General features: G+C 46.7%; 1 protein-coding gene across 6 annotated transcripts in view; it reads left to right on the top strand.

The window, feature by feature from the left end:
- The window catches only part of LZTS3 (leucine zipper tumor suppressor family member 3), a 38,660-nt gene extending 31,422 nt beyond the window's left edge, over positions 1-7,238 (top strand). For 5 of the 6 annotated variants that reach the window (XM_039368391.1, XM_039368387.1, XM_039368388.1 and 2 more), the window contains 3 exons: positions 1,305-1,763; positions 3,003-3,881; positions 6,229-7,238. In XM_039368391.1, the coding sequence (XP_039224325.1) occupies positions 1,329-1,763; positions 3,003-3,881; positions 6,229-6,945 (2,031 nt within the window). In that variant the 5' untranslated portion in view covers positions 1,305-1,328 and the 3' untranslated portion in view covers positions 6,946-7,238. The remainder of the gene's footprint in view (positions 1-1,304; positions 1,764-3,002; positions 3,882-6,228) is intronic. The other variant, XM_039368393.1, reaches the window with a different exon arrangement.
- Positions 7,239-20,662: the final 13,424 nt, after the last annotated feature.

Genomic DNA, 20,662 nt, shown 5'->3' with positions numbered 1-20,662 from the left:
GCTCGTCTTTCTTCCGTTTTTCATCTGATGATGCTACCTAGTTTGGTAATAAGATGTCTGCAAGAAAAACCCCGAGTTCAGAGAGCACCAAGGACCCCACAGCCGTCCTCCTCCTCCTCCTCCTTCTTCCTTCTCCTTCTTCTCCTCCATCCACTTCCACTTCTTCCTCCTCCTCTTATTTTTCTTCTTCATCCTCCTCCCCCTCCTTCTCCTCTTCCTCTTCCTCCTCTACCCTCACTTCCTTCTAGGACTGATGATGTTACCTAGTTGGGTCATGAAACATCTACAAGAAAACCACCCAGCTCAGAGAGCACCAAGGACCTCACAGTCCTCGTCCTCCTCCTCCTCCTCCTCCTCCAATCTCACTCCCTTCTAGTTCTGATGATGTTACTTAGTTGGGTCATGAAATGTTTGCAAAAGAGCTACCAAGCTCGGAGAGCACCAAGGACCCCACAGTCATCTTCCTCCTCCTAGCAAACCTCATTCCCTTCTAGCACTGATGATGTTACCTAGTTGGGTCATGAAACGTCGGCAAGAAAATGAAGTCCAGAGATCACCAAGGACTTCACACTTCTCCTCCTCTTCCTCCCTCCCTCCCTTCTAGCACTGATGATGTTCCCTAGTTGGGTCATAAAACGTCTGCAAGAAAACAGCTATGCCCAGACTATCAAGGACCCCACAGTCCTCCTCCTCCTCCTCCTCCTCCTCCTCCTCCTCCTCCTCCTCCTCCTCCTCCTCCTCCTCCTCCTCCTCCTCCAATCTCACTCCCTTCTAGTTCTGATGATGTTATCTATATGGGTCATGAAATGTCTGCAAAAAAACACTGAACTTGGAAAGCACCAAGGACCCACAATGGTCCTCCTCCTCCTCCTCCTCCTCCTCCTCCTCCTCCTCCTCCTCCTCCTCCTCCTCCTCCTCTCCAGAATTCCACTCTCTTCTAGCAATGATGATCTTACCTAGTTTGGTAATAAAATGTCTGCAAGAAAACCACCGAGCTCGGAGAGCACCAAGGACCCCACAGTCCTTCTCCTCCTCTCCCCCCCCCATCCCCTTCCCTTCTAGCACTGATGACGTTCCCTAGTTGGGTCATGAAATGTCTGCAAGGAAACAACGAGCACCAAGAACCCCTCATTTCAACCCTGAGCTACACATTTTCTCTTCTAAAAGTAGATTAATCCTTAATTCCTGGTCTCGCTTTGAGAGCTCTTGTTTTCCGGCTCTATATTTCTCTCATGCTCAGTACTGCGTAGGAAAAACAGCATTTTCCCCCCTCAATGCTCTTTTTTCTTTTGGCTTTTCCCCAGAACCGCTGACTTCCACCTTTCGCCATGGCCAAACTAGAGACCCTCTCCATCCTGAGCGACGCCAGCTACCACAGCCAGGAGACCTTCCACGCCTTCCACCCCAGGAGCTCTGAGTCCACCTCGCAGAGCATCGTGGGCAGCGGAGTCCCTCCCGAAAAGGATTTTGCCCTGAAGAGCCTGGGCACCAGGCCTCAGAACAGCCACCCGCAGCTGGATGGGACCCGGAGTAGTTACACTCTCTCCACGCGTCACGCTGGGGAGGAGAAGACCTGCAAGGCGGAGAAGGTCTCCAATTCCATCTACATTAATGGGGACTTGCGCAAGAACGAGAAGGGAAAGGCCGACGTCTGTGGGACTGTGGCGGCCAACAACGAGAAGAACATGCCTCCGCCACTGCCCCAGTACAGAGAAGCCAATAAACCACCAAAGATATTGCCAGTCTCCGGGAAACTGGACCAGGTGAGTCTCCGTCTTCAGATAAGAAAAATCTGAAGATGATGGTGGGTTCCTTGTCAGTCACATAGAACCTAACAGGTGGGGGGACTATGGCCCCTTTATGGCTTGGGGACTTCAACTCCCAGAATTCCTGTGCCAGCCATGCAGGCTCAAGAATTCTGGGAGTTGAAGTCCACAAGTTATGAAGGGGCCACAGTTCCCCCATTTTGGCTCAGGAATTCTGGGAGTTGAAGTCCACAAATCATGAAGGGGCCAGAGTTCCCCATGGTGGCTCAGGAATTCTGGGAGTTGAAGTCCACAAGTCATGAAGGGGTCACAGTTCCCCCATTTTGGCTCAGGAATTCTGGGAGTTGAAGTCCACGAGTCATAGAGGGGGCATCGTTCCCCCGTTTTGGCTCAGGAATTCTGGGAGTTGAAGTCCACAAGTCATGAAGGGGCCACAGTTCCCCCATTTTGGCTCAGAAATTCTGGGAGTTGAAGTCCACAAGTCATAAAGGGGCCACAGTTCCCCCATTTTGGCTCAGGAATTGTGGGAGTTGAAATCCACAAGTCATGAAGGGGCCACAGTTCCCCATGCTGGCTCAGGAATTCTGGGAGTTGAAGTCCACAAGTCATAAAGGGGCCACAGTTCCCCCATTTTGGCTCAGGAATTCTGGGAGTTGAAGTCCACAAGTCATGAAGGGGCCACAGTTCCCCCATTTTGGCTCAGGAATTCTGGGAGTTGAAGTCCACAAATCATGAAGGGGCCACAGTTCCCCCATTTTGGCTCAGGAATTATGGGAGTTGAAGTCCACAAATCATGAAGGGGCCACAGTTCCCCCATTTTGGCTCAGGAATTCTGGGAGTTGAAGTCCACGAGTCATAGAGGGGCCATCGTTCCCCCATTTTGGCTCAGGAATTCTGGGAGTTGAAGTCCACAAGTCATGAAGGGGCCACAGTTCCCCCATTTTGGCATCAGGAATTCAGTACAGATAATTGAACAAAATTTGTTGCATTACATTCTTGATTAAATTATCTTTCCATCGATATATCATTTTATGGTACTCCTCCCCTCCCAAAAAAAGCGGTGTTATTAGCCATCAAACCTCAAAAATACACTTTTCCCAAAAAGGTTTCCGCAATTTTGGCCGTTACTGTAAATGTAACAAACGAAGAAGCAAATTCTCTTTAATAAATTGAATGAATCTGTAGAGAAATGAAAATTCTGCTTTATTTGCTGTGTGCTTCTACTTCTCCTTTCAGAATACCGAATCCTTACTTAGACCTTCAGCCTTTAAACCAGTTGTTCCTAAAAACTTCCATTCCATGCAAAACCTGTGTCCACCGCAGAACAATGGCGTGGCCACCGAGAACCGAAAGACTTTAAACCACACGCACAGCAATAGTCCCGCCCCGGTCAAAAGCGGCTTGGAGAAGGCCAGCCTTAACAGGACTACCAATGCGGGAGGTGGTCTCTCCGATTCCGGCCGCAACTCTTTAACCAGCTTGCCCACCTACGGCACGGGCTACAGCCAGCACGTGGGTCCCATGAGCGCCTCCACCAGTCACATCAACCGCATCGGGACCACCTACGGCGAGAAGAACGTGGTGGGATACGGGATATCTACCTCAGACAGCGGCCGATCTTCCACCAAGAGCACGTCTTCGTTCAGCCGACTCAACCACCTCAACGAGACGCTGCCTTTCCACTCGCCTTCCACGGACGACATCATCGAAGATCTGGAGAACCGGCTGTGGGAGAAGGAGCAGGAAGTCCTCCAGATGAGGAGGAACCTGGACAAGAGCGAGACGGCCATCTACCAGGTCTTTGAGGAGAAGCAGAAGATTTGGGAACGGGAGATGGAAGAGCTGAGGCAGAACTACGCCAACAAGTTTCAGCAAGTCTCCAAGAAGGCCCAGAGAGCTCAACAGGCTCTCCAGCTCCAGATCTTTAAGCTCCAGCAGGAGAAGAAGAAGCTCCAGGAGGACGTGGCTCAACTCCTTCAACAACGGGAAGAGCTGGAGAAGAAATTTGTGGCTTTCAAGAAAGAGCAGGCCGAGTTCCTTCCCAAGATGGAAGAGACCCGATGGGAGGTGAGCGTCAGCCAGGGTCAACACCAAACAAGGGATTCAACCAACGTTGTGAGTGGTCTCCTGGACAGCCCGTAGTAGTTTTGAAAAAAGGGAGTCTTCTCCTTCCTCTTCCAATGACAGGTAGTCCTCACCTTACGACAATTCGTTCAGCCACCCAGGGGCTCCCACACACCCCTTGAGGCACCGTGTGCTCCCAATAACAACTGCAACACAGGGAGCCAGGATTGCGCAGGTGGCGTAACCATGATGGTTAAAGTCAGTGGAGCTTCTCTGTCATTCCAGTCAGGGTTGTCCCAAAGGTGCTTTTTGGGGGAGGCAACCGGACTTCCTCGTTTTTCTTTGAAGATGTTTCCCTTCTCATCCCAGAAGCTTCTTCGGCTCTGACTTCTTCCCCACCATCCAGTCGGAGCCGAAGAAGCCTCTGGGATGAAAAGCGAAACGTCTTCAAAGAAAAACAAGGAAATCCGCTTGCCTGCTGAAAAAAAGCACCTTTGGGAGCACAATGACATATGACTATAATTCTAGGCTCAGTTGTGGTGGTAAGTTGAGGACCACGTGCATATGGAGATAATTCGCCACGATGAAAAAAAGATGTTGAGACTCTAGAAAGAGTGCAGAGAAGAGCAACAAAGATGATTAAGGGACTGGAGGCTAAAACATGTAAGGAACGGTTGCTGGAATTGGGGATGTCTAGTTCAGTGGTTCTCAACCTGTGGGTCGGGACCCCATTTGGGGTCGAACAACCATTTCACGGGGGTCGCCAAAAACACAGTCCGCCATTTTTTCCCCCTTTTCCTTAGCTGTGCCACTCCCTTTTATTCTATTGGCTTTTGAAAGCCAATAGAATAGACTCTCTTGAATAGAGTCTAATTCTATTGGCTTTCAAAAGCCAATAGGAATTGTCCAGGCTGTCTCTGCCCTGCTGAGCCCGCCAAAAGCCCCATTCTGAAAACGGTGCTGCACCAGTTGAGTAGTCCTCGACTTATGACCGGTTGAGTAGTCCTCGACTTACGACCGGTTGGGGGTCGCGGCATTAAAAAGGTTGAGAACCACTGGTCTAGTTTAATGAAGAGAAGGACGAGGGGGGACAGGATAGCAGTCTTCCAGTATCTGAGGGGCTGCCCCAAAGAAGAGGGAGTCAAGCTCTTCTCCAAAGCAGCTGAAGGCAGGACAAGAAGCAGTGGATGGAAACCAACCCAGGAAAGAAGCAACCTAGAACTAAGGAGAAATTTCCTGACAGTGAGAACAATTAACCAGGTTCCCCATGCTGGCTCAGGAATTCTGGGAGTTGAAGTCCACAAGTCATGAAGGGGCTATAATTTCCCATGCCGGCTCAGGAATTCTGGGAGTTGAAGCCCACAAGTCACAAAGGAGCCATGGTTCCCCACCCCTGATCTAGGGTCTAATGTGATGAAAGGAGCCAGGGATACTATCCGGTGAATATAGGTCCTTCACAAGGGCTCAGTTTGTCCCCTGTGCAGATCTGAAACTACATTTGGTCATGCCCAGGAACTGACTTTTTTTAAGACAGGGGTCTTCAAACTCGGCCCTTTTATGACTGGTGGACTTCAACTCCCAGAATTCCTCAGCCAGTGTGCTTGGCTGAGGAATTCTGGGAGTTGAAGTCCACTCCTCTTAAAGTATATATCGGGTCTTCAAACTGGGCCCTTTTATGACTTGTGGACCTCCCAGAATTTCTGAGCCAGGCACGTTGGCTGAGGAATTCTGGGAGTTGAAGTCCACTCCTCTTAATGTCTATATCAGGGGTCTTCAAACTTGGCCCTTTGATGACTTGTGGACTTCAACTCTCAGAATTTGCCTGGCTGAGGAATTCTGGGAGTTGAAGTCCATCCTCTTAAAGTCTATATCAGGGGTCTTCAAACTGGGCCCTTTTATGACTGGTGGACTTCAACTCCCAGAATTCCTCAGCCAGCATGCCTGGCTGAGGAATTCTGGGAGTTGAAGTCCACTCCTCTTAAAGTGTACATCGGGTCTTCAAACTGGGCCCTTTTATGACTTGTGGACCTCAACTTCCAGAATTCCTCAGACAGGCATGCTGGCTGAGGAATTCTCGAAGTTGAAGTCCATCCTCTTAAAGTCTATATCAGGGGTCTTCAAACTCGGCCCTTTTATGACTGGTGGACTTCAACTCCCAGAATTCCTCAGCCAGGCACGCTGGCTGAGGAATTCTGGGAGTTGAAGTCCACTCTTAAAGTCTATATCAGGGGTCTTCAAACTGGGCCCTTTTATGACTGGTGGACCTCAACTCCCAGAATTCCTCAGATAGGCACGCTGGCTGAGGAATTCTGGGAGTTGAAGTCTGCGAGTCATAAAAGGGCCCGGTTGGAGGACCCCTGCTTTAAGAGGTTACCTCATGGGCATCTCTCTCTTCCAGGTGTGCCAAAAGGCCGGCGAGATTTCCCTGCTGAAGCAGCAGCTGAAGGACTCTCAAGCCGACGTCTCCCAAAAGCTGAACGAGATCGTCGGGCTGCGTACCCAACTCAAAGAAGGCCAGAGCTTCCTCAGAGAGAAGGACGAGCAGTTCTTGACGCTGAAGGACTCCTACAGCACCAAGAGCCTCAGCCTGGACTTCTGCGAGAACGAGCTGCAGCAGAAGATGGACGAGGTCCAGATGTTGCGGGAGAAGCTCAGCCAGTGTGAGCTGGAAGTCTCCAACCTGAAGCAGACGCTGGTGCAGCTGGGAGGACACCCCAACCATGTCCCTTCGGAACTGCCGGAGAAGCTCGCCAGGGATCCCGTGGCCTGCGAGAGCGACGAGGCCAAGATGAAACGACAGAGCGAGGAGAACCTCAACGCCTTGAGGAGAGAAGTGGAGAGGCTCCAGGGGGAGCTGAAAGCCGAGCGCCAGTTACGGGAGCAGCAAATTGTGGACTTTGAGGAGGAGCGTTGCACGTGGCAGGAGGAGAAGGAGAAAGTCATCAAGTACCAGAAGCAGCTGCAGTTGAACTACGTGGAGATGTATCAGAAGAACCAACTTCTGGAGCACAAGGTGAACGAGATGACCAGCAAGGCCGCCAGCCTCTCCCACGCCGATGAAAAGAAAACGTGGACTCCATCCCGACTGGAAAGGATAGAATCCACCGAAATCTAAAGGAAAGAACCAAGGCATTTTGTGTACGTTTTTTCTAATTATGGTGCCTGTCATTCCGCTGGAGATCTTCCCAAGTAGAATATGTGACAATAACCAGCAGCATAAATCTTTGCACTTGGCCCCTCAGACATAACTTTGGTGCTCTACAAATTGCTTTTATTGTGGGGGGGGAGGAAGCCACAGGTATACTTTTGTGTTCCAGGGAGGGTTTGTTATCAGGAGTACTTTTTAGTTGATGTGGTGTTTTTGTTGTTGTTGTTGTTGTTATGACTCCATTAGCCAATGCACTACAATCTCGACTCCCCTCTGAAATTCTTTATACGGCACGTTTAGCTCTGTGGGGTCCTTGGTGCTCTCTGAGTTTGGTTGTGTCCTTGCAGACGTTTCCTGACCCAACTAGGTAACACCACCCGTGCTTTGAAGGGTAAACAGGGCAGGAGACTAGCAGATCGTCTGCATCAGTGGTTCTCAACCTTTTTAATGCCGCGACCCCCCAACCGGTCGTAAGTCGAGGACTACTCAACCGGTCGTAAGTCGAGGACTACTCAACTGGTGCAGCACCATTTGCAGAAGGGGAGTTTTGGCGGGCTCAGCAGGGCAGAGACAGCCTGGACAATTCCTATTGGCTTTCAAAAGCCAATAGAATAAAAGGGAAGAGCACAGCTAAGGAAAAGGGGGGAAAAATGGCGGACTATGTTGTTTGGCGACCCCCATGAAATGGTCGCTCGACCCCAAATGGGGTCCCGACCCACAGGTTGAGAACCACTGGTTTGCATGAATGCCATCTAGCAGTGAGAAGTCATGATGTAAATCAGGGGTGTCAAACTGCTGGCCCGCGGGCCGGATGCGTCATGCCGAAAGCGCGCCCATCCCATTGCCGGCGATGGAGAAAAAGTCACGTCACGTGACGTTGCGAGTTTGACACACCCCTGATGTAAACTCTTTCATGTGGACCAATCTAACGATAGTTTCAGCTGGGAAAGTGTGAGCATCCTAGACCAAGCTGAGTCCCCAAATGCGGAAGCCCGGCACTCGGATAAATTGGCCATCCACAGACGCATGGAGATAAACGACATTTACACACCATTCAAGAGAGACAATCAGAAAACCCAAAAGGAGACAAAAAGACCCAAACACTCCTTCAGCAGCAATCGACACCCAGAGGTTAAAACCAAGGTTAATACTAGGCCAATCATCTGGAAGCAAACACTATACCCCAATCAAGGAACTATCAACTCAGACAAACAAGCTGACAATAAACAACAGCCTAATCAAGGAACTACCCGGAATACTCCCATTAACACTGACTTGCATACAGAAAGAGAAGCAAACCCCACTTTTTTCTAGCACTGATCATGTTACCTAGTTGGCTCAGGAAACGTCTGCAAGAAAATAGCTAAGCTCAGAGAGCACCAAGGACCCCACAGTTCTTCTTCTTCTCCTCCTCCTCCTCCTCCTCCTCCTCCTCCAATCCACAGCCCCCCTGTCTTCTAGCACTGATGATGTTACCTAGTTGGGTCAGGAAATGTCTGCAAGAAAATAACTAAGCTCAGAGAGCACCAAGGATCCCTCAGCTCAATCTTGAGCTACAAATATTCTGTGAGAATAGAGTTGAACCTTTGAAGTTATGGCAGGTGGAAGTTTTCTGACCCCCCTCCCCCTTTGCCCTTTCCTCTCCCTCTGTGAAACTCTTTCTATCCCTCCAGGGAGAGAAGACTTTCGTCTTTCCCAAAGAATGCCACGGTTCCCTGAGCAAACTATAATTCCCAAGGTTTATTGGGAGGAAGCCTACCTACTGAGCAGTTTAAAAGTGGTCTTCAATTATAGGATACCTCAAAAGGCATTTAATGCCTGCTGGAAAATAAGGAACAGCACTTAACATCCTTCTAGAGCAGGGGGTCTTCAAACGTGGCCCTTTTATGACTTGTGGACTTCAACTCCCAGAATTCCTCAGCCAGCGTGCCTGGCTGAGGAATTCTGGGAGTGGAAGTCCACTGTTAAAGTCTATATCAGGGGTCTTCAAACTTGGCCCTTTGATGACTTGTGGACTTCAACTCCCAGAATGCCTCAGCCAGGCACGCTGGCTGAGGAATTCTGGGAGTTGAAGTCCACTCCTCTTAAAGTCTGTATCAGGAATCTTCAAACTTGGCCCTTTTATGACTTGTGGACTTCAACTCCCAGAATGCCTCAGCCAGGCACGCTGGCTGAGGAATTCTGGGAGTTGAAGTCCACTCCTCTTAAAGTCTGTATCAGGAATCTTCAAACTTGGCCCTTTGCTGACTTGTGGACTTCAACTCCAGAAGTCACCCATCTAGAATAGAGGTCTAGATTTCCTGTTCTTAATCCTGGAGTTTTATTTTAACAGAATACCAGAGTTGGAAGGGACCTTGGAGGTCATCTAGTCCAACCCCCTGCTCAGGCAGGAAACCCTATGACAAATGGCTGTCCAGTCTCTTCTTAAAAACTTCCAGTGTTGCAGCATTCACAACTTCTAGAGGCAGGTAGTTCCACTGATGAATTGTTCTCACTGTCAGGAAATTTCTCCTTGATTCCAGATTGCCTCTCTCCTTAATGAGTTTCCATCCATTTTGTTCTGTTCTTTGCGTTGATAAGGCATTGAAACGAGGTAGGAGTAACAACAGATGCTTCTCTATTTTGGCTTTAACAGAACAACACAAAATGGCTCCGCTCCCTTTTATACCTTCTGCAGGGAACAGCGTCAGCCAATAAATGCAACGTATTTTCCCACTCTGCGCATGCTCAATAGGCTGGAGATAGCCTATCTGGCCAGGGCAGGCCACATGGTCTGCATAACACATTTGTTAATGTCAGGACATAACACATTTGTTAATCTCAGCTGGGTTTTCTCAGTATTTCTACAAGCTTCAACCTGAGATGAAATGCAGGTTACAGGTAGTCCTCGATTGACGACCACAATTGAGCCAACCATTTCTGTTGTTAAGTGAATTTTGCCCCGTTTTACGACCTGTCTGGCTTTGCTTGTCAGCAGCTAGCAAAAGGGGATCACGTGACCCCGGGAGGCTGCAACCGTCATAAATTGGGAATCAATTGACAAAAGTGTCTGAATTTTGATCGCCTGACCCTGGGGATGCCGTAAGGGTATAAAAAACGATCATCCGTCCCTTTCTTCCAGTGCCGTTGTAACTTTGAACGGCCACTAAATGGACTGTGTAAGTTGTGGACTAGCTGTACTTACAAACACTTCAGGTAAGTGACGGAGGTTAATATTGTGCTGATGGATGGATGAAAGGAAGGAAGGAAGGAGGGAAGATCTTAGGAAGGAAGAAGGAAAGAAAGAAAGAACTTTAGAAGGAAGATCGAAGAAAGGAAGGGAGGGAAGGAAGAAAAGAAGATCTTAGGGAGGGAGAGGAAGGAAAAGAAAACTTGAAGGAAGGAAGATCGAAGAAAAAGGAGGGAAGGAAGGAAGGGAAAAGGGAAAGAAGGAAGGAAAGACGATTTTAGGAAGGAAGGAGGGAGGGAGCAAGGAAAGAAGAACTTTAGGAAGGAAGGAAGATTCCAGGAAGAAAGGAAAAATGGAAGGAAGGAAGATCTTAGGAAGGAGAGAAGGAGGAAGGAAATGAAAGAACTTGAAGGAAGGAAGATCGAAGAAAGAAAGGGAAGGAAGGAAGGAAAAAAGGCTGGCATGAGAAGAGAAGTTTTGTAGTAATTTTGCTAGATCATAGAAGGCAAGATAGCTGTACTACTAAACATTTGCCTTACCAAAAACCTAGGCCAGGGGTAGGCAACCTTGGCTTTTTTATGACTCATGGACTTCAACTCCCAGAATTCCTGAGCCAACCTGGCTCAGCTTGGAAACCTCTCCATTTCCCCTCAACATGGCTGGCTCAGGAATTCTGGGAGTTGAAGTCCACGAGTCGTAAAAGAGCCAAGGTTGCCTACCCCTGGTCTAGGCCTAGGCCGCTTTATGACTCGTGGACTTCAACTCCCAGAATTCCTGAGCCAGCATGGGGAACTCTGGCCCCTTCATTACTCGTGGACTTCAACTCCCAGAATTCCTGAGCCAGCATGGCTGAGCTTGGAAATCCCCTCAGCGTGGCTGGCTCAGGAATTCCAGCATGGGGAACTCTGGCCCCTTCATTACTCATGGACTTCAACTCCCAGAATTCCTGAGCCAACCTGGCTCAGCTTGGAAACCTCTCCATTTCCCCTCAACATGGCTGGCTCAGGAATTCTGGGAGTTGAAGTCCACGAGTCGTAAAAGAGCCAAGGTTGCCTACCCCTGGTCTAGGCCTAGGCCGCTTTATGACTCGTGGACTTCAACTCCCAGAATTCCTGAGCCAGCATGGGGAACTCTGGCCCCTTCATTACTCGTGGACTTCAACTCCCAGAATTCCTGAGCCAGCATGGCTGAGCTTGGAAACCTCTCCCTTTCCCCTCAGCGTGGCTGGCTCAGGAATTCTGGGAGTTGAGGTCCACGAGTCCTAAAAGAGCCAAGGTTGCCTCACCATTACCCTAGGACAGTGGTTCTCAACCTTTTTAATGCCGCGACCCCCAATCGGTCGTAAGTCGAGGACTACTCAACCGGTCATAAGTCAAGGAATACTCAACTGGTGCAGCACCGTTTGCAGAATGGGACTTTTGGCGGGCTCAGCAGGGCAGAGACAGCCTGGACAATTCCTATTGGCTTTTGAAAGCCAATAGAATTAGACTCTATTCAAGAGAGTCTATTCTATTGGCTTTCAAAAGCCAATAGAATAAAAGGGAGCAGCACAGCCAAGGAAAAGGGGGGGGGAAATGGTGGACTGCGTTGTTTGGCGACCCTCGTGAAATGGTCGTTCGACCCCAAATGGGGTCCCAACCCACAGGTTGAGAACCACTGAACTAGGAGAATCTACATTTTAAAATGTCGGCACAGCTCGTCCCCAACTTAACAACCACAATTGGGACCAGAATTTCCACTGCTCAGCAAGGAGGGCTGTTAAGTGACTCTTGCCCAGCAGTACATTTTTTTTTTTGCCAAAGTCGTTAAGCAGATCCCACGGTCGTCCAGCGAATCCGGCTTTCCCCCATTGACTTGTGCTTGTCAGAAACCAACTTGGGGGTGGGAGTGAAAGGCACCCAAATGCTGATCGTGTGATTATAGGGGTGTTGGCGATGGTCATAGGCCTGAAAACCCGTCCTAAGTCACTTTTCTTCAGCACCGCTGTAACTTCAACCGGTCACTAAACAAACGATGGTATTTTGAGAAGTAGCTGGGGTCACTGCCCTGCCTCTCATGCCAGGTGGATTTCCTAGGAGTTTAAAAAAAAAATTATGCTCAGACATCCAGTGTTGGGGGGCAAGAATAAAGCGCCTCTCTTTATCCCACCGAAAAACATTTTTTCACCGGTAACCGCCTGCAAAATCCCCACCTCTCTCGTTCTGCGTGATTTTACGTTCGGCATGTACTTGGATCAACTGAGGTTTTTCTCTTCTCATCCTCTCCCTCCTCTCTTCTTTCCTCTCCTCTACTAGTTTCTTTATCTTCTCCTTTCTCTTCTCTCTCTTCTCTCCACTCTTTCCTCTTCCTCTCCGTCATCTCCTTTCCCTCTCTCCTCTCTCTTTTCCTCTTCCTCCTCTACGCTCATCTTCCTCTCCCTCCTTTCCCTCTCTCCTCTCTCCTTTCCTCTTCCTCCTCTCTCCTCTTCTTCTCCCTCCTCTCCTTTCCCTCTCTCCTCTCTCCTTTCCTCTTCCTCTCCCTCCTCTCCTCTCTCTTCTTCCTCCTTCTCTCCTTTCCTCTTCCTCCTCTCTCCTCTTCTTCTCCCTCCTCTCCTTTCCCTCTCTCCTCTCCTCTCTCCTTTCCTCTTCCTCTCCCTCCTCTCCTCTCTCTTCTTCCTCCTTCTCTCCTTTCCTCTTCCTCCTCTCTCCTCTTCTTCTCCCTCCTCTCCTTTCCCTCTCTCCTTTCCTCTCTCCTTTCCTCTTCCTCTCCCTCCTCTCCCTCTTCTCTCCTCTCTTCTTCCTCCTTCTGTCCTTTCCTCTTCCTCTCTCCTCTCCCTCCTGTCCTCTCTCCTTTCCTCTTCCTCCTCTCCTTCTCCCTCCTCTCCTTTCCCTCTCTCCTCTCCACTTCCTCTCCCTCTCCCCTCTTCCTCCTCTCTCCTCTTCCTCCTCTCCTTTCCCTCTCTCCTCTCCTCCTTCCCTCTTCCTTCTCTACACTTGTCTTCCTCTCTCCTCTTCCTCTCCTCTCTTCCTTTCTTTTGTCTCCTCTCCCTCCTCTCCTCTCCTTTCCCTCTCCTCTCTCTTATCTCTCCTCTTCCTCTCCCTCCTCTTTTCTCTCCCCCTCTGTTCTTCTCTCTCCTCTCCTCTTCTTCTTCTTCCTCTCTCCTCTCCTCTCTTTCCTTCTTTCCCTTCATTTTCTTTTTGTGTTGAGTGACTCAAAGGTCTCTGTCAGGTCTTTTCGTAAACTGTGACTTGTCTTTCCTGTGGGAAGACATCAGTTTTGGGGGGGGGGGGAAATGGCACTTTTTTTTGGTACCTCGCCCGGTAAGAGAGAACAAAGAATATATAATATATTATATCTATATCTATACATATGCTATCTTAGGTTTTTTTTTGTTTAAAAGACGATTTGCCATTCTTGAATTGAGCGCGGAACCTAACTATCCGAGGCCACGGCGAACCGATTTTTGTCGGTGGAAAGGGACATAAATGGAAACGCAAAGAGAAGAGATCACACGTCTAAAACATTATACAGTAACAAAGTTACTTGGATGTAAATACTCTCTGTGTCGGTTTATGTGATGATTAAAGCAAAAAGATGTGTACAAAGAGGGCCAAAAAAAAAAAAAAATTTCTCTGCAACGACGTGCAGGAAGAGCAGAACGGACGTTCTGGGGTTATAAGAGGCATCTTGGCAAATTCTCAACTCCCCATATGGTACCAAAGTCGTTCTGGATTCTTCCAGGATTACAACAAGACGTCTCTTTTTCTGTTTAGGTTTTTGGGTCCATAATCTTGTTGGGCTTGGGTCGGTGGCAAAATTCGGGGCTCAGCTGTTGCACGTTTTACGACCATTTCATGACCTTCCTGTGAATCACTGCACTGATTACATTAGTGACTGGGTTGTTAAGTGAACCTTGCTTTCCCCATTGACGTTGAGGTCGCAAAAGGGGATCACATGACGCCCTCGGGACAACTGTCACAAGTACGAGTCAGTGGCCCAGCGTCTGAATTTTGATCACGTGACCGCAGTGATGCTACTATGGTTGTAAGTGCAAAAAAAAAAGGTCCTAAGTCACTTTTTTTTAAAACAGTCACTAAATGAACCGTCGTAAGTCGAGCACGGCCGGTAGTTTGGAAGCCAAATTGCCTTGATGTTCTTTTATATATCCTTATTTAAAAGGCTCCGCCTGTTTTTCTCTGCTCTTCCTGCGAATTGAAGCCAGGCCTTCTTCCCGAATCAGAACTGTTAATCCTTTGTCACATACTCTCGACTGTTGATTTATTATTATTTTTATTTTTATTTTGAACTGTCTTGGAGGAGACCGTTCTTCTCAAAAGAAGAAAAAAAAAAAAGAGAATTAAAAGTAACAAAAAAAAACCAAACGTTTCTTACCTAGTTTTTTTGCATTCAAACCGTGTTTGATCGACTTCGCGTTTCTGATTGTTTGCATTTAATAAAAGAAAGTCACAGTCTTTTTGTATAACAAAACTGTTTTTAAATAATTGCTTAAATCTATGGCATAACTCGGTTTCGTGACCCTCTAAATACGAAAACAACTACTGCCATCCAAGAGGGTAGGGTTTTTTTTGATAATGTAAATATATATAGATATATATATAAATATATATTTAAAAATATAAATATATATAGATATATATAAATACATATTTACAAATATATATATATATACATATATACATATACATATATATATATACACACAGACATATATGTTTTCTGAGACATATATATATATATATATATATATATATATATATATATATATATATATACATACGTATATATACATGCATGCATAGACACACATATACACTTTTTAGTTCTTATCAACCAGACATACCTTTTCTGAGATTCGAACCTGGGCTGTCTGCATGTTAAGTAGCTGTGTTTAACCTCTAAGCCACAGGCTCTTTCTCACTTTTGCCAGCTGTATATATAGATCAATACACATTATATGTGTATTGATCTATCTTAATCCCCATCTGGCACTGAAAGGTTTTTATTCAAGGAGAAAGAAAAATGGAGCAAGACTCCCCCTCCATTTAAAACGGTAAAAGAGATACAGAGATGGTGAGTTCTAGTCCCGCCTTAGGCATGAAAGCCGGCTGGGTGACTTTGGGCCAATCACCAGGAGACGGTGAGTTCTAGTCCTGCCTTAGGTATGAAAGCCAGCTGGGTGATTTTGAGCCAATCATCGGGAGATGGTGAGTTCTAGTCCCACCTTAGCTATGAAAGCTGGTTGGGTGACTTTGGGCCAGTCCTCCTCTCTCAGCCCTAGGAAGGAGGCAATGGCCCACCACTTCTGAAACCCCTTGCCTTCAGGTGCTTTGGAGAACAGGTTGACGCTCCCCTCTTCTTTGTGGCAGCCCCTCAAATATTGGAAGACTGTTATCATGTCACTCTGAGTCCTTTTTTTCATTAAAATAAACACATCCAATTCCTGCAACTGTTCTTCACATGTTTCAGCTCAAATCTCCATTCCAGTCCTCTAGAGCAGTGGTTCTCAACGTGTGGGTCAGGACCCCATTTGGGGTCGAACGACCATTTCACAGGGGTCGCCAAACAACGCAGTCCGCCATTTTTCTCCCTTTTCCTTAGCTGTGCTACTCCCTTTTATTCTATTGCAGTGTTTCTCAACCTTGACAATTTTAAGGCATGTGGACTTCAACTCCCAGAATTCCACAGCCAGCAATGCTGGCTGTGGAATTCTGGGAGTTGAAGTCCACATGCCTTAAAATTGTCAAGGTTGAGAACACTGTTCTATTGGCTTTTGAAAGCCAATAGAATAGACTCTCTTGAATAGAGTCTAATTCTATTGGCTTTCAAAAGCCAATAGGAATTGTCCAGGCTGTCTCTGCCCTGCTGAGCCCGCCAAAAGTCCCATTCTGCAAACGGTGCTGCACCAGTTCAGTAGTCCTCGACTTACGACTGGTTGAGTAGTCCTCAACTTACGACCGGTTGGGGGTCGTGGCATTAAAAAGGTTGAGAACCACTGCTCTAGAGGACATCTAAATTCATCTCTCAGTTATTACTGTAACTGGACCTCACAGATAATAGATATTTATTATATATATGCAGGACTCTCAGTCGGTTATTCAAACACAAAGAGGAAGCAGCATTAAGAAGAACAGAGAAGCAATCGACTCTTCATTTCATTTATTCCGGGAATTTGTCACAGACCAATTAAGTCCTTTGCTAAACAGCAGATTTAATTAACGGGCCTGTCATCAATTTCCACATTATTTTAGTCATGCCTCTCACTGGAGGCTTTTTTTTTTTTTTGAAACTCATCTGGCTGGACAACCTGTCTGCTGCTTTTTAAAAAAAATTTCATTTGATAGTTTGTTTTTTTGTTAACGTTCGTAAATGATCGAACTAAAAGTCAAACAGCGGTGAGCCTTCCTAGACGGCCAAGGATAGCTTTCAGAGAATTTGATTGTAATTCTAGTTTTTGAAAGGCTGGTTGATTTTTCTAAAGGAATTTTCCAAAAAGGAGGATCGCATTGACTAAAAGAATTTTGGACACCGCCAATGTAGGTGTCCAAATGTAAAACTGGATTGTAAACGTGGAATGTTTGTTCTGGAGAACATTTGAAAAAAATGATTGATTCGGGTAATTTATTAGCTTGGCCTCCGTCCTCTGTCTGCCTCTCGGCTGATAAGAACAGAAAACTTTGAAAAAGTCCACTTCGGAACCATTTTATTTCCAAAGTGAGATCATGTACTGTTTGCAAGAAGTTCAACAGGAAAAACCTTTCCTATATTTCTAGGAAATATTGATCGTAAGATGGGGCAAAATTCACTTAACATGTGTCTTGCTTAGAGATAGAAACGTGGAGCTCAATTGTCGTTGTAAGTAGAGGACTACCTGCATTGGAACTCAACATTATGCAAGCACAAGTGATAGAACAAAGCCAAACTAGAATAGAATAGAGCTGGAAGGGACCTTGGAGGTCTTCTAGTCCAGCCCCCCGCTTAAGCAAGAGGACCTACACCATCTCAGACAGGTGATTGTCCAGTCTCTTTTTAAAAACTTCAGCCCACAATTTCTGGTGGCAAGCTGTTCCACTGTTGATTGTCCTCACTGTCAGGAAGTTTCTCCTTAATTCCAGGTTGCTTCTCTCTTTGATCAGCTTCCAACCATTGTTTCCTGTCCTTCCCTCTTGGACTTTAAGAGAGCTGGTTTCAATAAACCTAGAGAGAACGTGGGAAGGAGGCCCTGGATGAGAATCCTGAAGGACAAAACCACCCAAGAAGCTTGGGACACTTTGAAAAGTGGAGATTACAAAAGGCCTGTCTAGCACAACTTAACTTGAATAAAACATGGAAAGTGAATGCAGTGTTACGTGATCCTCTTAGATCAGGGGTCTTCAAACTTGGCCCTTTTATGACTTGTGGACTTCAACTTCCAGAATTCCTCAGCCAGGCATGCTGACTGAAGAATTCTGGGAGTTGAAGTCCACAAGTCATAAAAGGGCCAAGTTTGAAGACCCCTGTCTTAGATTAACTCTCAAGCGATTCTGGATCTGCACAATGGCATCAGAAACTTAAAATCAGATTTAATCAGAAGTAAACGCCCCTGAATTCCAAGGGGCTCCAGGCTAGGAATCCAAGTGTTATTTCTATAGCCACACAAACTTAACAATACTTACAAGAGATTAGACTGGATCGTGTGACTATCTTCTGAACAAACAGGTCTAGGATTATTAGACTCTTAAGCCAATTCAATTCTTGCCTGTGCGGAAAATTAGCTGCACAGCTACTGCCTTGTTAGAATTCCCGCGTTTGAAAATATCTGATTTACGGCATTTCCAGTTGGCCATTTATCCAAAGCTCCGTGGAAAGTAGATTTGATCCCTCAAATAACCTCTGAGGAAAACAGGGCTGAGAGAAACACCAGTGTAACAAGTCTCAATTTTGAGAATGGACTTGAATTCAGTCCGATATTTTAAGCTTTAAAAACAGCCCCCTGGTTTCCTGATTTTATAAGTCCTTGGCTTACAACCAGTTTGTTCAGTGACCGTTCAAGATTACAAAGGCATTGGAAAAAGTAACACGGCTGTTTTTCGCACTTACGACCTGTGGGAAGTCAGTACCCCCCCGAGAAAGAAATATTCTTGAAAATATTTAAAAGGCAGACTATATTTCCCCAAAGGATTTTTAACCCCCCCCCCAAGTCTCTCTGCTCCAGACATAAACCAGATCTGCAGAAATGCAGATGTGATAATCTTGTCAGAAAGATTGTGGAGTCAGGAAGCTGGGATTAGAAAGATCCCTAGAATCAAAAATCCCTTACACTAAAAACATCCAACAGCCATCAGCCACAGCCCCCCAGGGAAGCAGGATAGGACCCTTGGGACATAATAGGATTAACCCACCACCATCAGAATACCAGAAAGGCACACTCAGACTCAGGTCAAAGTTCATGCCACAGGAACAACTCCAAACAAAAGGCTCAAGAAGGTATAAAAATCCACTCCCTACATGTGCTCTCTCTTTTTTCTTCCAGAGCCATCTTTCTGTCTGGCTCCCCTCTTCAATAAACTGCAACCTTCTTTCTAAAGCAGTCGTCATGTTGTTTATTCCCGGCTTGGACTGAACCATGATGAAGACTTTTCCTTCAACAGACCATTGGAGCTTCCCCCAGGGTCATGTGATCTAAATTTGGACGCTTAGCAACTGACTCATATTTATGACGGTTGCAGTGTCCCGGGGTCAAGTGATCCCCTTTTGCGACCTTCTGACAAGCAAAGTCAAAAGGGGATACCAGCTTTGCTTAAGGACAGCGTGATTGACTTAAAAACTGTAGTGATTCACTTAACGACTGGGGTAAAAAGCAAATACTCTTATTTATAGCCATGTTCTGGACTATTCGGTCTTGATAAGTGAATTCTGTGAACAGTCCAAAGTTGCTTTTCCAGGCCGCTTTCTCTCCCAGCTCTCTTTCTGGGGACACCAGGTAGGCAAAATGAGGCAACCAACTCTGTATACGATTACAAGAACAGGGGGAGGAATTGGTTTAACTCTCTGGATCTGTTTTAAAATCTGATAAAGGAGAATATTTGTAGCTCAGGGCTGAAATGAAGAGCCCCTGATGCTCTCTGAGCTTAGTGGTTTTCTTCCAGACGTTTCATGGCCCAACTAGGTAACATCCTCAGTGCTAGAAGAGGGTGGGTTTTACAGATAGGAGGAGGAGAAAGAGGAGGACCACCATGGGGTCCTTAGTGCTCTCTGAGCTTGGTGGTTTTCTTGTAGATGTTTCATGACCCAAACTAGGTTACCTCATTACTGCTTGAAGGGAGGGGGGTTTGAAGAGAGGAGGAGGAGGAGGAGGAAGACTGTGGAATCTTTGGTGCTCCCAGAGCTGGGTGGTTTTCTTGCAAATGTTTCATGATCTAACTAGGTAATATCATCAGTGCTAGAAGGGAGTATTTGCAGAGAGGAGGAGGAGGAGGAGACAACTGTGGAGTCCTGGGTGCTCTCTGAATTTGATGGTTTTCTTGCAGACGTTTCATGACCCAACTAGGTAACATCATCAGTGCTAGAAGAGGGTGGGTTTTACAGAGAGGAGGAGGACCACCATGGGGTCCTTTTTGCTCTCTGAGCTTGGTGGTTTTCTTGCACATGTTTCATGTGGTAACATCCTCAGTACTAGAAGGGAGTAAGATTTGTTGAGAGAAGGAGTAGGAGTAGGAGTAGGAGGAGAAAGAAAAGAAGGAGAAGAAGGAGAAGAAGAAGAAGAAGAAGAAGAAGAAGAGGAGGAGGAGGAGGAGGAGGAGGAGGAGGAGGAGGAGGAGAAAAAGAAGAAGAAGAGGAGGAGGAGGAGGACTGTGGGGTTTCTGGTGCTCTCTGAGCTTGGTGGTTTTCTTACAGATGTTTCATGATCCATCTAGGTAACATCCTCAGTACTAGAAGGGACTAAGGTTTGCTGAGAGGAGGAGGAGGAGGAGGAGGAGGAGGAAAAGAAGAAGGAGGAGGGGGAGGAGGACTGTGAGGTCTTTGGTGCTCTCTGAGCTTGGTGGTTTTCTTGCAGACGTTTCATGACCCAACTAGGTAACATCATCACTGCGAGAAGTCTACAAGAAAACCACCAAGCTCAGAAAAGCACCTCACCTCAATTATTGTCCAACTTTTGGAGTATCTTTTTTTAAAAATAAAAAATGACATCTGGATGCTTTTCACAATCGTTATTCTTCAAACATTCAGGTATTTTGATCTTGCAAATGTTTCCTCCTTTCCCTGGTCCATCAAGCAGACTCAAGAAGCCTTGATAGACATTATTTAATCATCATAAAAATAAAACACCAGCGCTGTTGTTTCCTGGTTTTAGTCCTCGACTTACAGCCATTCATTTAGTGACCGTTCAAGGTGACAAGGGCACAGAAAAAAAGGGACTTAGAGCCATTTTTCACCCTTTACAACCATTGCAGCGTCCCCAGGGTCACATATGATCAAAATTCAGACGCTGGGCAACTGACTCGTACTTATGACGGTCGCAGCGTCTCAAAGATCGCA

Source organism: Crotalus tigris, unplaced genomic scaffold (assembly GCF_016545835.1).
Source record: "Crotalus tigris isolate CLP2741 ecotype Arizona unplaced genomic scaffold, ASM1654583v1 scf7180000020772.518028, whole genome shotgun sequence".
Taxonomy (NCBI): domain Eukaryota; kingdom Metazoa; phylum Chordata; class Lepidosauria; order Squamata; family Viperidae; genus Crotalus; species Crotalus tigris.
The sequence above is the reverse complement of the archived record's forward strand: the minus strand, read 5'-3'. Positions and strand labels throughout refer to the sequence as shown.